General features: G+C 34.0%; 1 protein-coding gene and 1 pseudogene across 1 annotated transcript; both read right to left on the bottom strand.

The window, feature by feature from the left end:
• Positions 1-7,042: 7,042 nt before the first annotated feature.
• Positions 7,043-7,879, bottom strand: LOC145794015 (secreted RxLR effector protein 161 pseudogene; annotated as a pseudogene).
• A 397-nt stretch (positions 7,880-8,276) lies between these two features.
• Positions 8,277-10,561, bottom strand: LOC145794014 (uncharacterized). Its single transcript, XM_082876939.1, has 5 exons — positions 10,488-10,561; positions 10,160-10,398; positions 9,393-9,883; positions 8,663-8,941; positions 8,277-8,453 (listed from the first exon to the last, which is right to left on the bottom strand). Exons 1-5 carry the CDS (start codon positions 10,559-10,561, stop codon positions 8,277-8,279), a joined length of 1,260 nt encoding a protein of 419 aa, XP_082733065.1.
• Positions 10,562-14,642: the final 4,081 nt, after the last annotated feature.

Genomic DNA, 14,642 nt, shown 5'->3' with positions numbered 1-14,642 from the left:
GTATATGTATGATTTCCAGACAGCAGCCCATTTAATTGGGTGCAAGTTTTTTGATCCAGGAAGATTTAAATTCATATTTGCTTGATGGAGCTAAAAAGTGATTACTGATCTTCCCTCTGGCATATCAACTAATTTGTGCAGATGACACAGTTTGGGTGCTGTTTGGAACCGCAATAAGTTATTGCGGTTCCTGGCCGACTCTCATTTTATTTATTTATTTAACTTGCAATTACTTTTCCCCTTTTCTATTTATTGAAATTCCTCTATTATATCCTATGCAGTGTTCAACCTATTACAAAATGAGCCTCCTGTACCAAACATAGACCAAGATGAACCCAGTTGTGACATAGATCAGGTCCTTTTTTTCTTTTTTCCTTGTGTAAAAAAACGGAAAATAAAAAATCAACTGCCTTGATCCTTTTAAAACATACTAGATATTTTCAATTGCACAAATTAATGTGCTTATCTTTCTAATTATAATTTAAAATTACAACTAAACACTAAATAAATTAACTTGTAAATGCCAACAAGAGCTCACTGAAATCACGCACATTTTGTTTAGTGTAACTTTCTGCAATTCGTAAGCTCATAATTACAAAATAGAAGTTAACTGTATCACTTCTTCAATTATACAATGGGAATTATCAAAAATTGAAAAGTAAGAAAAATAATTATAAAGTACAATATTCATTTGCACAAATCTAGTTTATGCTTTCTCTGAGTCTGAAATTTTCTTTCTAGTTCTCACTTTTCTGATATTCTCCCATTTTATAACAATTAATTTATTTACATTTTGTTTACTTCATAAATTATAATAAAAAATTGCACAAAAGTCTCAATAATAGACTAAAAACAGGCATAAGGAGCTTTATAAATTTCGTGAAGCATGTTTGGTACAATCTATTATAAAATTTATTTTTTAATCTATTTCAACTTTAATAAGTTGTAGATAAAAATGCACCAAATAATTTTACATAAATTCACAAAATTATAAATAAATAAATAAATAAAAATACGAGCAACCCTGTCAAAAGATGCATCAAAAAGTCACTCCATAAGTAAATAATTAATGTAATGATAATAATAATTAATATTATGTTATATCATCTGTTAGTACACTAATTGATATACCAATTGGTGCATATAGTATTATTCATAATAATATGACATCAATAATCAATAATAAATTTATAAAATTTAATGTATAAGTGGATGGTGAACTCCACTTTATAGATATAATTACTTTGTCACATTGTAAAATGTAATTCGGTGGTGTTACGTGTATTAATTAATATATCAATTAATGTACCAATATATGTTATGATATTATTACTGATTCCACCATTGTCCATTCATCATCACCCCCAAAATTTTATTGATAATTAATTATTGTATAGATCTCAAAAGTTATTACCCATGTCATTTGGGGGGAGCACCTCACTTTTGCTTAATTGCTAATCAAGTTGAAGTAACCTGATTTAGCTTTTCTGGGTTGTTAAGAACATGTTCTTGACCCTTTTTCTAATTGCTGATATTCTGATAGTGTGTTTCTGTAATAATTATGTTTGGTCAGGGGCTTGATTTTGAGATTGGTTATGTATATTTCTCAAGGAGCAATCTTTGCATCATATGAATCTTTCGAGAGGTTATTTTCTTTGAAGGTCCCGCAACTTTATGCTCAAACAGTCAAGTCTATACAAAACATGGAAGATGAGGCTCCATAGTTCCATCTGTAGTTTAGTTGAGAGCAATTACTGAAAAAAGTTTTGTGTTGACGACCTGGGCTTAAAGGATTTGGCCTAATTGTTCAACTTCTTTGGAAGAGCTTCTCTGGATACTGTTGATTAGCTATATAAATGCAGATCACCTGATTTAGACAAATCTGAAACTCTGAACTCCAGACCAGTTTATCATTACTTTGGCTTCATTTTCTACAGAAAATGTGAATTACACTGTAAGGATTGCATCAGTGGCAGCTTGTATGCACTCGAGAACTTGGGGATGTATAAAAGAAAACCAGTAATAAGGAGGCTGTATTCAAAGAGATATGTGATCCAAGGTAAAGCAACTAAAGTGGAAGAATGTTGTAAACTGACCATATTACCGTGCTCTCTTGTGACAGTTTGACCCATGATAGATCATTTGAAGTTGGAATAGTTGACTGTATGAGCTCTTTATTTTACAATGTTGTATGAGTTCTGTTTTTCTGTTCTGTTGATTCAAGTAGGTTGTCTTTTAGAGGTAGGTTGGCTTAGAAGAGTCTTGTGGCTTGTGAAGGGTGGCCATGTCGCTTCCTTTGGCTATATGTACTACATTTGTTTTACATAATTCAACCACCATTTGTTTAATATGCATTGATCTTTAGCAAAATTTGATATATTATTTTGTACACAGAGAGGTGGTTTGTGAAGCTATTTTCGCTGGATTTCTTTAAGATATTGAAGTGAGACCTAGATCCAGATGGTGTGTATTTATAAGCTCCGTTTGGGAAGAGAGCTTTGGAGCTTTTTTGGCTAAAATAGCCACAAAAAACAAAATAGACTTTTTAGCCCAATAAGACAAACAAAAATGCTAGAGGCCCCAAAAATTCTACCAAAAGTTTTACCAAATGTCTCACATGGGTGTGGGACCCACATGGGACCCACATTGTGTGGGTCCCACACCCATGTGAGACATTTGGTAAAACTTTTGGTAGAATATTTGAGGTCTCTAGCATTACTCTAAGACAAAATATCACATCAAACTCATAATCATTACATTCTTTCTCTCACAAAAAAGTCAAAAAAATCAAAAAAGCCAAAAGCCCTTTCCAAACCAGGCTTTTTAGCCCCAGGCTAAAATAGCCAAAAAAGTCAAAAAGCCAACCCACTTCCCAAACGAAATGTGTTCTCTTCTTGCAGCCACATTTGAATGGCAGGAGATGCTCTACTCTGCTCTCGAGTATTGATTTTTGGAATACCCATGTAATACCCAAGTTTTAAATATGATTATTTTATTGGATAGATTAGTAATTAAATTAATTTATATGGGTCATTTATTAATATCAAAGAATTAGTTATGAGATGGCATTATATTTCCTATTACTTAGATGGGTAATTTTGTAACTTTGCGAAATTAGGTTAATAAGCCCACCTATTGTGGCTTTAAGTCTTGGAAAACAAACAATACAGAGGCTGTGAATTGCTCCATAGGCGGCTAGGGTTTGAGAAGGTAAAAGAAAAAAGAAAAGAAAAAGAGAAGAGAGGCTTGTGCTGCAGAAAGGGTTTGGAAGAGTTGAAGGTGAAGGCAGCAAGCAAGGGTTTGGAAAAGTTTAAAATTAAATAAAAGAAACCCAAACCAAGGAAGAGGCAGGATTCATAAGAGTGGTGGTTTTGCTTTATTCATCACTTAGGTAAGATTTATTTTATTGTATTCCTATCTATGATTTTAGTGTTAATATATCGATAGATGATTTTATGGGCATATATGATTAAATAGATATATTTATATAGTCTATGTTGGGGGTCTCAATTTTGCTCAATTTTAGAGTGTATTTTGCATCCCATTTGGGTGGTTCATATTTTGAGATTGATATGTGATGGGTTAAGTTTAATGGTGGTGTATTTGTGGGATACACGATTGACGACAAGCAATTACAAATTGTTACGTGTATATAAACAACAATAGAATAATATGGGTTGAGAATTTCCGATACCGTAATGGCTTTGTTTTGATGCTAAATTATGGGAGTTCCTAATAGACTATTGGGTTAATTTATTCTATTGTTGTTACAAGAAGAGATGGATGGATGCACATAATAATTGTTTATGCGGTGTAATATTTTATTAGATTTGTGAGATTGAGGTGGATCTTGGTAAATTGAGATTAGCTTGGAAAATATTATTTTAGCTGTTTGAAGGTAAGTAACCCTCTATCACTGTTGGTTCATTTTTATTCCTATCGAATCGTTTAAAATTATAAATATTTATTTATAGCCTTCGTGTTCTCTTAAAATAAAATATGGGTCAAGTATAAAACAACATCGAATATTATTATGAAAATTATTTGAATATTTGGTGAAACTATTCTGAAAATTGTACTAAACGTTTATTCTAAAAATATCGAATGTTTTATTTAAAAGTTGTGTATTGTTTGAATTTTGAACATCACTCTAGTCTGACTATGATTTGGACCCTAGCCAATGGGGTTATTTATTGGCACAGAAACTAGTTTCTTTTGGGGCTTTACCACCGGCATTTGTGTGATTCTGGGCCTTGTCACGGGCTAAGTGACCGTAGTCATTAAGACTTTGGTTTTGTGAATCAAATCATTGAACCATCTGAATATCGAACCATCGATTTGAACAACGAATTACTTTGAATTATCTTGTTGGCTTTTCATTTAAAATGTATTGTACATTGTTTATTTTTAGCTATGAAACCACCTTACAAATAATTGTTCATTTATTGAACTGTTGACAAAATTATATTTATTGGTTATCGATTTATTTATTTATTTTTGTATACTTGATCCAGCTAGCAGTGATGGTTGGTTATTTACTGGGCTATCTAGCTTACCCTTATTTTTTTTTCAGATTCTGAAGAGTAGAGCTGCGCGGGATTTTTTTTTTTTTTTTACATGTGGGAGTGCCGAGAGTAGGACCATGATTTAAGTACTTGGATTATTGTTTTGTTAGTGGATTAATTTAGTGGACTTGGTGGACATTTTCATATAAGAACTATTTATTTTTATGGATTTTGGCATTATGACAATTAAGGATTTAATTTGAGTATTTTACATTGTGGGTTATGTGATTAGATTCTTAGCCTTGCATGCTCACTTATATGAGTGTGCGGCGTTGTCACGGAGCTTGGGGCGTGACAACCCGTCATTGATTTTCTCCTCCCTGGTTCTTGGTTACAAATTATGAAAAAAACAAGAATTACCACATTTCTTGTTCGATCCAGTCCACTGATCCCACATTTATTCATAAACAAGATGGCTCTGTGGAGATTTCTTTCAAGAAAGAAAAAGCAACCACTTTGGTTTTTATTGACCAACATTTGATATCTTGTGTAACCAAGAATCTCTTGCAAAATGCACCCATTTAGGCTGTCACAAAAGAGTTAATACTATGATTGCAACAATTCACATTATGAGACGAACAACATATTTCTGTCTCTGATACTGTTAAATTTCACAGAACAAGAAGAAGATTAAACCATTTCCATTATAGAGGAAAATGTTGAATCTCAGCAAATCATACACACTTTTAATCTGAGAGTTAACATAACAGAAAAACTATTCATAGAATTCTTTTTTAGCAAAGAAACCAGAAATCAAAAGAACATAGATGCTAGATTAGCAAACAATCTAATTCCAAAATTTTAACCCAAAAAAAAAAACACGAAAACTGATACGAAAGAGATTGATCGAACAAAAAATAAAGATAATTCACCAACCAAAACAGCTGATATCTAAAATTTGCCCAAACTCTCTTCACGTAAAACCATTACGCCAATTATCATGATCATTGCCTCATTGTGAGTTGATTCAATTCAATACCCACCAATTTGGCCTTGAAGTTCTTATTTCCAGTGTGTAGTGGATTCAATTCCAAAAGCAAAGAGAAAAGGGCTTGCTTTGCTTACATGAGAAAAGCAGAACTAATCCCTTTAGCATTCACATAATATTGCTCCATATCAAAGTGTTACAGGGTGTCAAGATATGCCTAGGGTACCACATGACCATCACCATCGTCTTTAACCAAAAACCGAAGGATGGCTACACGTGTAAACCACCTATGTAGATCATCACAAGGAAAAGGCAGATGGAACACTACAGAAACCTTGTGAAGCACCTGAGAAGACTTGGGCAACCCATCATCTGAATCCAACCTGTAAGCAATGAGCTGTTGATGATGCCGTGGCATTGCAATCAAAAACCCCTTGAATGTAGCTGGAGCAGCACAAGACAAAATTGGAATTGAAAGAGAGAATGTGAAGTAGTGATGGGAAAAATCAGGAGCATCGTAAAACATAGATTCTGTTAACCATTATAACCACCACAAGATTGGCCTTGGGACCAACCATCCTCCCAATATCATCACATATCTGAATCAAAGATGATGATGATGATGGATTATTCAAATCCAAAGCAAAAACATCGAAATTGGGAGGATATTTGTCGTCGTCGTCATCATCATCATCATCATCATGACCGTGCAGATGCTCACCGCCGATCAAATATAATTTGGAATCAATGCAGATACATCCCATTCCGATGGGCAATTTAGCATCATTATTGGGACGAAGATTAAACACACGTTCAAAATCATCCTTCTTCCTCCTCATTTTCTTCAAAATCTCTCTCTCTCTCAATCAACACTAACATCCATGACGTTTCGATCATATGAATTGTTCAATTTGTAAGGACTTTTTTATATATTATTAAAAAAATAAATTAAGTTGATTTGATGATCGTAACATATTTAATTTATCATATTTTTTACCAAGAAAAAATCAATGATCTATTTTAAAAAAATAGAGTTGTCGTACATAATTTGACCACCATATACAATTCTATCACAAAATTACGTAAGTTTTCAGAAATGACTAGCACCGACAAATTTACTATGATTGAAAGAAACAATTCACATTATGAGATTAACAAACATCTCTGTTTTTGAAACTGTTAAATTTCACAGGGAACAAGATGAGAGTAAACCATTTTTCATTTATTATAGAGATACATATCAACAAACACAATTGTGGAATAATTTTCTGAGTATTTTCATTCATCATAGTTGTACAATTTATATAGTACAAACATTAACAAGGAAAGAATAAAATATTACAGAAATATCCTATAACTAAGGAACTGATAAGATTACATAATTAAGGATATTAACTAAATCAAATATTGACCAATCATATCCTTAATTTTAGCACTCCCCCTCAAGTTGGAGCATATATATCGCACACGCCTAACTTCTCTAAAGAGTGACCAAAGACACTGTTAGCGACAACTTTGGTAAGGACATCGGCTAGTTGGTTTTCAGACTTCACAAACGGAAAACAATGATTCCGGCTTCAAGTTTTTCCTTAATAAAGTGTCTATCAATTTCCATATGCTTCGTCTGATCGTGTTGGACTGGATTATGAGCAATTTCTATAGCAGAAGTGTTATCATAATACAACTTCATTGTCTCCTGAGAGTGAACACCCAAATCCTTAAGCAAGTTCTTCAACCATAGTAACTCACATGCTCCAAAAGCCATGCCCTTATATTCGGCTTCTGTACTGGACTTGGCTACCATCGGTTGTTTTTTACTCCTCCAAGTCACAAGGTTGCCCCCTAAAAAAGTAAAGTATCCTAATGTAGACTTTCTGTCATCAGATGAACTAGCCCAATCTGCATCAGTGTAACCTTCTACATTCAAGTGATTATTCTTGATGAACAACGACCTTTTACTCGGAGCAGACTTTAAATATCGCAATATGCGCTCCACAACATTCATATGAGGTTTACGAGGATCATGCATAAATTGGTTCACTACATATACTGAATAAGCAATATCTGGCCTAGTATGGGACAAATAAATTAACTTTCCCACAAGTCTCTGGTACCTAACTTTATTAGTAGAAGTTGTAAGCAAATAATTAAACAACTTGTGATTTTGTTCAATAAGGGTATTCGCAGGCTTACAGCCAAGCATACTTGTTTCAATTAACAAATCAAAAATGTATTTTCATTGAGATAAGAAAATACCATTCTTTGAGCGGGCTACCTCAATTCCAAGAAAGTATTTTAAATCTCCAAGTTGTTTCATTTCAAATTCTAAGGCCCAGTGTCGTTGTAAGTTCTCAATTTCTTCTTGATCATCTCCTGTCAGTACCATATCGTCAACATATATAATCAAAGTAGTAACCTTACCCATTCGGTGCTTTAAAAATAAAGTATGGTCGAAGTTGCTTTGTGTATATCCGAAGCTCTTCATAGACTTGGTAAATTTTCTGAACCAAGCTCTTGGAGACTGTTTTAACCCATACAACACTTTTTTGAGTTTGCACACCGTTGTAACATCTTCGTATTTTTCCACACCTGGAGAGGGGTCTATATACTTCCTCTGTAAGATCTCCATGTAAAAAAGTATTTTTTACATCAAACTGAAGAAGTGGCCAATCTCGGTTCACCGCCAAAGATAGGAGCACTCGAACTGTATTAAGTTTGGCAACAGGTGCAAAAGTGTCTTGGTAGTCAATCCCATAAGATTGTGTATATCCTTTCGCAACCAATCAAGCTTTATAGCTCTCAATCGTCCCATCCGCTTTATGCTTGACTGCAAAGACCCATTTACATCCCACGATTTTTTTTCCTTTCGGTAGAGTCACAAGCTCCCAAGTATTATTTTTCTCAAACGCTACCATTTCTTCTGCTATGGCTTGACTCCATCTATCATCTACTAGAGCTTCCTGCATTTTACTACGAATAGGAATAGATGATAATTGTAGCACATAAGACGCATATGACTTGGATAGTTTGTGGCAAGACACATGATTACTAATGGGATATCTAACTTTGGATTTAGGATCAGGCTCAGAACGAGGTGGAAGACAATATTAAGACAAGTGAGATTCAGAAAAAGATCATCACTACAAGTGGAATTAGAATTAGTGGATACCTCTAGAGGAATCTCAGAAGAAGATTGGCTTAGTGGTTGTGTTGAATTGTTGGGAGGCGTTGTATTGTCATGAAGAGCATGATCTTCAGTATGAGAAGTCTCTGGTTTAACATTATCTTCAGTATGAGAAGTCTTTGGTTCAATAATTGATAACTCTTCATTTTCATCTGAAAATTCACCATGTCCTGAAGAAGCTTCGGACAAAGAAATATTATCCGAATTGTTGGTAAAAAATGCCTCAAATTCTTCATAATTTATCACTCCTTTTGAATTCTCCCCCTGAAATGGTAAATTAGGAGTCGACGCCTACTAAAAAAGTTCGTTCTCGTGGAAGGTTATATCCATGGAAACATAAAGCCTCCAAGTAGTAGGATCATAACATTATCACTCCTTTTGAATTATCCCCCTGAAATGGTAAATTAGGAGTCGGCGCCAAGTAAAAAAGTTCGTTCTCGTGGAAGGTTATATCCATGGAAACATAAAGCCTCCGAGTAGCAGGATCATAACACTTGTAGCCCTTTTTAGTGTTCCCATAGCCCACAAAAACACATTTCAAAGCCCGAGACTCAAGCCTAGTCCGTTGGCGGGGATGCAAATGAACATAAACTACACACCCGAAAATTCGTGGAGCTAAAAACACCACCGGTGGAAGAGTGCAATGATCAGAAAGGGCATCCAATAGTCTTCAAAAATTAAGAACACTGGATGGCGTGCAGTTTATTAAATAGACCACTGAATTCAAAGATTCACCCCACAAGTAAATAGGAACATGACCCCCAATTAAAAGAGATTGAGTAACTGCCAATAAATGTTGGTTTTTTCGCTCAGCAATACTATTTTGTTGAGGAGAATTTGTGCAAGATGTTTGGTGAATAATCCCTTCAGAGTGCATAAATTCCATCAATTCTTTCTTTTCGTACTCACCACCATTATCAGAACAAAAGACTTTTATTGGAACACCAAATTGAACAGTTATCATTTGATGGAATAGGCGAAAAATTGAACAAACATCACTCTTGTGTTTCATTTGATAAACCCAAGTCATGTGAGTGCAATCATCAACAAAAGTTATAAACCACTTTATACCATTAAGAGTAGAAATTAGGGTCTGTCCCCAAACATCTAAATGAACTAATGAAAAAGGTAAATCTGTTTTATGATCACTCAAATGAAAAATAATACGATGACTTTTTGCCTTCACATAAGTTTCGCAAACAAAGTCTGAAAGATTACAACCATTAAACAATAATGAAAATAATCTCCTAAGATAGCCAAAGGAAGGGTGTCTCAGTCTCCTATGCCATAGCCAAATTTCTTCATTTTTCTTATTCACAGAATCTCCATTTACCAAAAGAGCTTACCCCTTTTTATTGGAATGGTGGAATCCATCTTCAAGATAGTATAACCCTCCCATTTGTCTACCACTACCAATCTTCTCCCGAGTATGAATGTTCTGAAAGACATAGTGACTAGGAAAAAATAAAGCAACACAATTACGAGATTTTGCTAATTGATTCACAGCAAGAATATTATAATTTAATGATGGCACAAATAAGACATCCTCGATTTCTAACGTGGAAGATAACGGAATTGTACCAACTCCAATAACCGGAGATGATACACCATTAGCAGTGGTAATAGCGACTTTGGAAAATTTAGAAAATAAATGACTAAACCTATAACGATCACAAGTCATATGGTCTGTTACGCTAGGGTCAATTATCCAATCACTATTTCTAGAAAAGGACATACCAGACTTAGCAGTGAATGCAAGAGTTGTGGCTAGATCTGCTTTTGGATTAGAGTCTGCCTCAATATGGGATACCTTCTTACCCTTTGGATGTTATTCTGGATACCCATGAAGTCGGAAGCACGTGTCCACCGTATGACCAGTACCATGACAGTGAGTACATTTTTTATCCTTCTTTGAGATGTTCGTCCTCCGAGAAGCCATTACAGCCCCCCCCCCCTTCTCCAATATTTCCTCTAAGCATAGCATCTTGGTGATTAGCTTCCGAACAAACCATAGCGTAAGTCGCCTGTATATCAGGAAATGGTTTTGTAGATAGTACACGACCTCGAACCCCATCTAAGTGAGGATTAAGACCAGCTAAAAACTTATACATGTGTTCGGAATTAACCTTCGTGGTGTATATGGCAATATCATTGGTATACTCCACAATACAAGCATCAATGTCATCAAGCTCCTGCCATATTTTCTGTAATTTTCCAAAATAAGAAATAACAGAACCTCCATTCTGGCGGACAGAAAATACCTCGCAATGAAGTTGATAAGCTTTTGATGCATCCTGATCAACTGAATATGTATTTTTAACCGCCTCTCATATCTCTTTTTCCGTCGACAATCGAAGAAAGAAAGACTGAATATCCTTTGTTATTGCATCAAGAAGCCAAGATTTGACCAAGAAGTTTTCATCCTCCCATTCTTCATATTCTTCTGAATTTTTATTTAGTGGAACAGCCTTGGTACCGGAAATATAACCCCAATGTTTTCTCCCACGGATTTTATTTCAGGCATTCAAAGACCACTCCACATAATTGGTACTATTAAGCTATTCTGGAGTGATGAGAGAGGAAGTTTCTGGCAAATGGAGACTAGACTCTGTCTTCGTTGGTGATTTAGCACCACCTACTTCAGTCATGATGGCACTAAAGAAAATTTTTCAACGGACTGATATGAACAGAAACAAGAACAATTGTGAATACATGACCTACTTCAATTTCTAGGGTTAAGAAAAGGATATTGAAGGAGGCTTTGATACCATATCAACAAACACAATTGTGGAATAATTTTCTGAGTATTTTCATTCATCATAGTTGTACAATATATATAGTACAAACATTAACAAGGAAATAATAAAAGATTATAGAAATATCCTATAACTAAGGAATTGATAAGATTACATAATTAAGGATATTGACTAAATCAAATATTGACCAAATCATATCCTTAATTTTAGCACTCATACAGAAAAACTTCTGAAAACAAAGTAGTAATCTTCTTGCCTTTGAACATGTTGCAACGAGAACTTCATCGAAGCATTCCCAAAACACTTTTCCCATCATAAATTACAAAGAATAAAACTGAAATAACTAACCATCTCTCAAAATTCAAACGACTACCCTTCCCTAGCTACCAACTAACAATATGGACAGTATTATGTGTTCAAAATTTTTTCTATAAATGAAGAACAAGTTGAGCAAGAGTAATCTCACTAAAAGATCATGGTCTTTTCGATGTATTAACCTTGCTCCAAGGCAAGCTGGTTAACCATCGCTAAAGACGAGTTGCCAATGGATTGGCATTCTAAATCTGATCCAGGATTCTATGGAGAACTCATATTTTCTTCGATAAGCAAAGCCAAGTCTATACCCGAGCAATTGGAGAAAAAGGTAGGTTGGGTTTAAAAAATGGTGGGATTTTTTCCATCTTCTTGCCAACTTTTCTCTTTTTCTCCCCTGTGATGGCTTCAATTAAATTTTTGACTTCCTCCTTGATAAACACTCTGAAAAAATTGCATTACAACAATTGCTTGTCTCTCTCACGCCTAACAGCCATTGAGGCTTCTACACAATGCAAGATAGCAATACAAATAGAGAACGCTTGCAACGTGGATAACTGTGCGTGGAAGTCAACTAAATACCATCCCTCCTCTATAACTGTCATGGTCAATGCTGGTGTATTTTCCTCTGCTCCCTATATTCAAGTAGAATGAAGTAAGAGCCTGTGAGAGATAGAGCAAAATGTACAAACAAGCACATTTTATGTTCAAAGGTGACAAATATATTAATTGGCGTTAAGAGAACCATATAAACATGACATGAACAAATTATGTTCAAAATGGAATTAAATAACACCATTTTTGTCGTCTAAAATGGAATCATTGCCCAACAAAAGTCATTCAAATTGCCAGGTAATGACAATGGAATGTCACGGTGATTGCTTTGAATTGTTAATGATATTAACTTAGATGAGCACAAGAAAAACAAATAAATTAATTCAATAAACAAAATGGGTCGATCTCAAACTTGTGAATCAATGAAGAATAAAATTATTTTCATATGGTTTCCTAAAACCCCTTCATTGTATCCAACAGAATAAAAAATACATGTATTGAACAGATCGACATTTACCAAAAACAAATCAGCATTTTGATAACTGAAGATTGTAAGTGCCTTAAGGATTTCTATATCCAGGTTGTGTAGTGGGCAAACAAAGAGATCTGAAGTTACAATTTATTGTGCCATCATCCTAAGAGATTACTCATTTTTTTCCCCTACAGAATTGTACCATTCCTCTTATTAGGGTTGTAAAACTAACAAAACTACTTGTGCTTGACTTGTGTTCGGTTTATTCTGGATTGGTTTGATATGTAATCAAACCAAGCTTGAATATATTTTAAAACTAGTAAAGTTTTCAAGTAGCTTGAACAACCTAACTCGGCTTAATAACCTTATATGTGTCATAAACATTCAAGCTACTCGAGCTTGAGTCATCAAAAGCTCATTTGAGATTAGCTTGTTATGTAAATAAGCCAAAAGCTTGGATACATTTTGAAGCTCGTTAAGTTTTCAAGCCATGTTTGAACAATTTACTACTCAGCTTGCTTGTAGCCCTAGCCCTTATCTTCTTCTTCTTCTTCTTTTTTTTCTTTTTTTTTTTAATTTATTTTTAAAATCAATCAACTTCAATCGTCAATATTAAATTTTTTGTCATCCAAGACATGTTACCTGGCCTAAGACGAGAAGTTTACCTGAACAAAAAGTTCCAATGAATTTGAGTTTTGCTTTTTGAAATTTTACTGTCAACACATTTTGTCAATAAAACAAATGGGCAGGCTTTTCCCCAGTTAGAGATTACATTGAAGTGTGTTGTTAGGCCTGTGAAGGCCCACCACAAGTTTTATTTCGATAATCCGAATTGTTGACAAAATTTGATCCGATCAAATAGTTATCGATATCCGATCAATGTGATTTTTTACAAAGATAAAGTACTCGACGAGTTCTACACATTGAATGGTTTAAATTATCAAAATATGATCCATGGTGGGCTCTATAGACCTAAAAGCACCATCCAATCCACAGAGTAGACTGAAGACAAGATTGGCCCAAAACAAATATACAAATATACAAGAATTTAGGCTTGTTTTAAGAAGTAGGTTAAAAACTAATTTTTTGATTTTTTTTTTTTAAAAAAATGCGTAAAAAAGTAAAGAAGATATGTGATCTAAAAAAATCAAAAAAATCAAGAGTAATGCTAGGAACCTTCATATGTTACCAACATTTCTACCAAATGTCTCCCATGGGTGTGGAACCCACACAGGACCTACATAGTGTGAGTCACACACCCATGTAAAACATTTGATAGAAATATTAGTAAAACATTTGAGGTCCTTAACATTTTTTAAAAATCAAAAATTAATTTTAACCATATTCTCAAAACAAGCCTTAATTGATTTGGTTAAAGTATACATCAACTGGCAAATGAGGTGGCTCTCTTAACAACTCTCTGCCACAAAAAATCTTAAGATCATTAGCTCCATAATCCAAAAATAATCCCTTAAATACAAAGATTCAAAAAGTTATAAATGAATTCAAAATAGAGGAACATTTTGGCAAATTGGTAAAAGCCATTTTTTTGCATTTTTGGTTTTTTTTAGGTCACATAATTTCTCTATTTTTTATATAAAAAAACAAAAAAGTTACAAAAAGTCAAAAAGGCAATTTTTTACCAACTTCCCAAAACACCACAAAGATTCAAAATATACAAATGTCAGGTCTGACCAATTGATTGAAGCAACAACATTATTATGAGGTGTCTTATATTTACTGTATAATATTACAAAAGATGTTATATGAAAGCCTTTGTGGGATGTGAGAACAACACTCTGAAACTTAAATATTTTTTTTCTAGATTTTACTTGACAGAAATGAACAAATAATTTAAATTAAAAATAAA

The sequence above is a fragment of the Camellia sinensis genome, chromosome 6 (genome assembly GCF_055761805.1).
Source record: "Camellia sinensis isolate YWXY chromosome 6, ASM5576180v1, whole genome shotgun sequence".
In the NCBI taxonomy this organism is placed as follows: domain Eukaryota; kingdom Viridiplantae; phylum Streptophyta; class Magnoliopsida; order Ericales; family Theaceae; genus Camellia; species Camellia sinensis.
This window is presented reverse-complemented; position numbering and strand designations above follow the sequence as displayed.

What these genes read in the sequence shown, in the direction of transcription:
- LOC145794014 (XM_082876939.1), bottom strand. Translation starts at nt 10,561, where the DNA reads ATGGTACTGGTCATACGGTGGACACGTGCTTCCGACTTCATGGGTATC. An exon ending in GAATCAATTAGCAAAATCTC is followed by an intron (nt 9,884 to 10,159) that starts GTAATTGTGTTG and finishes GTAATCTTTCAG; the next exon opens with ACTTTGTTTGCGAAACTTAT. An exon ending in CTTCTGAGATTCCTCTAGAG is followed by an intron (nt 8,454 to 8,662) that starts GTATCCACTAAT and finishes AGTAAAATGCAG; the next exon opens with GAAGCTCTAGTAGATGATAG.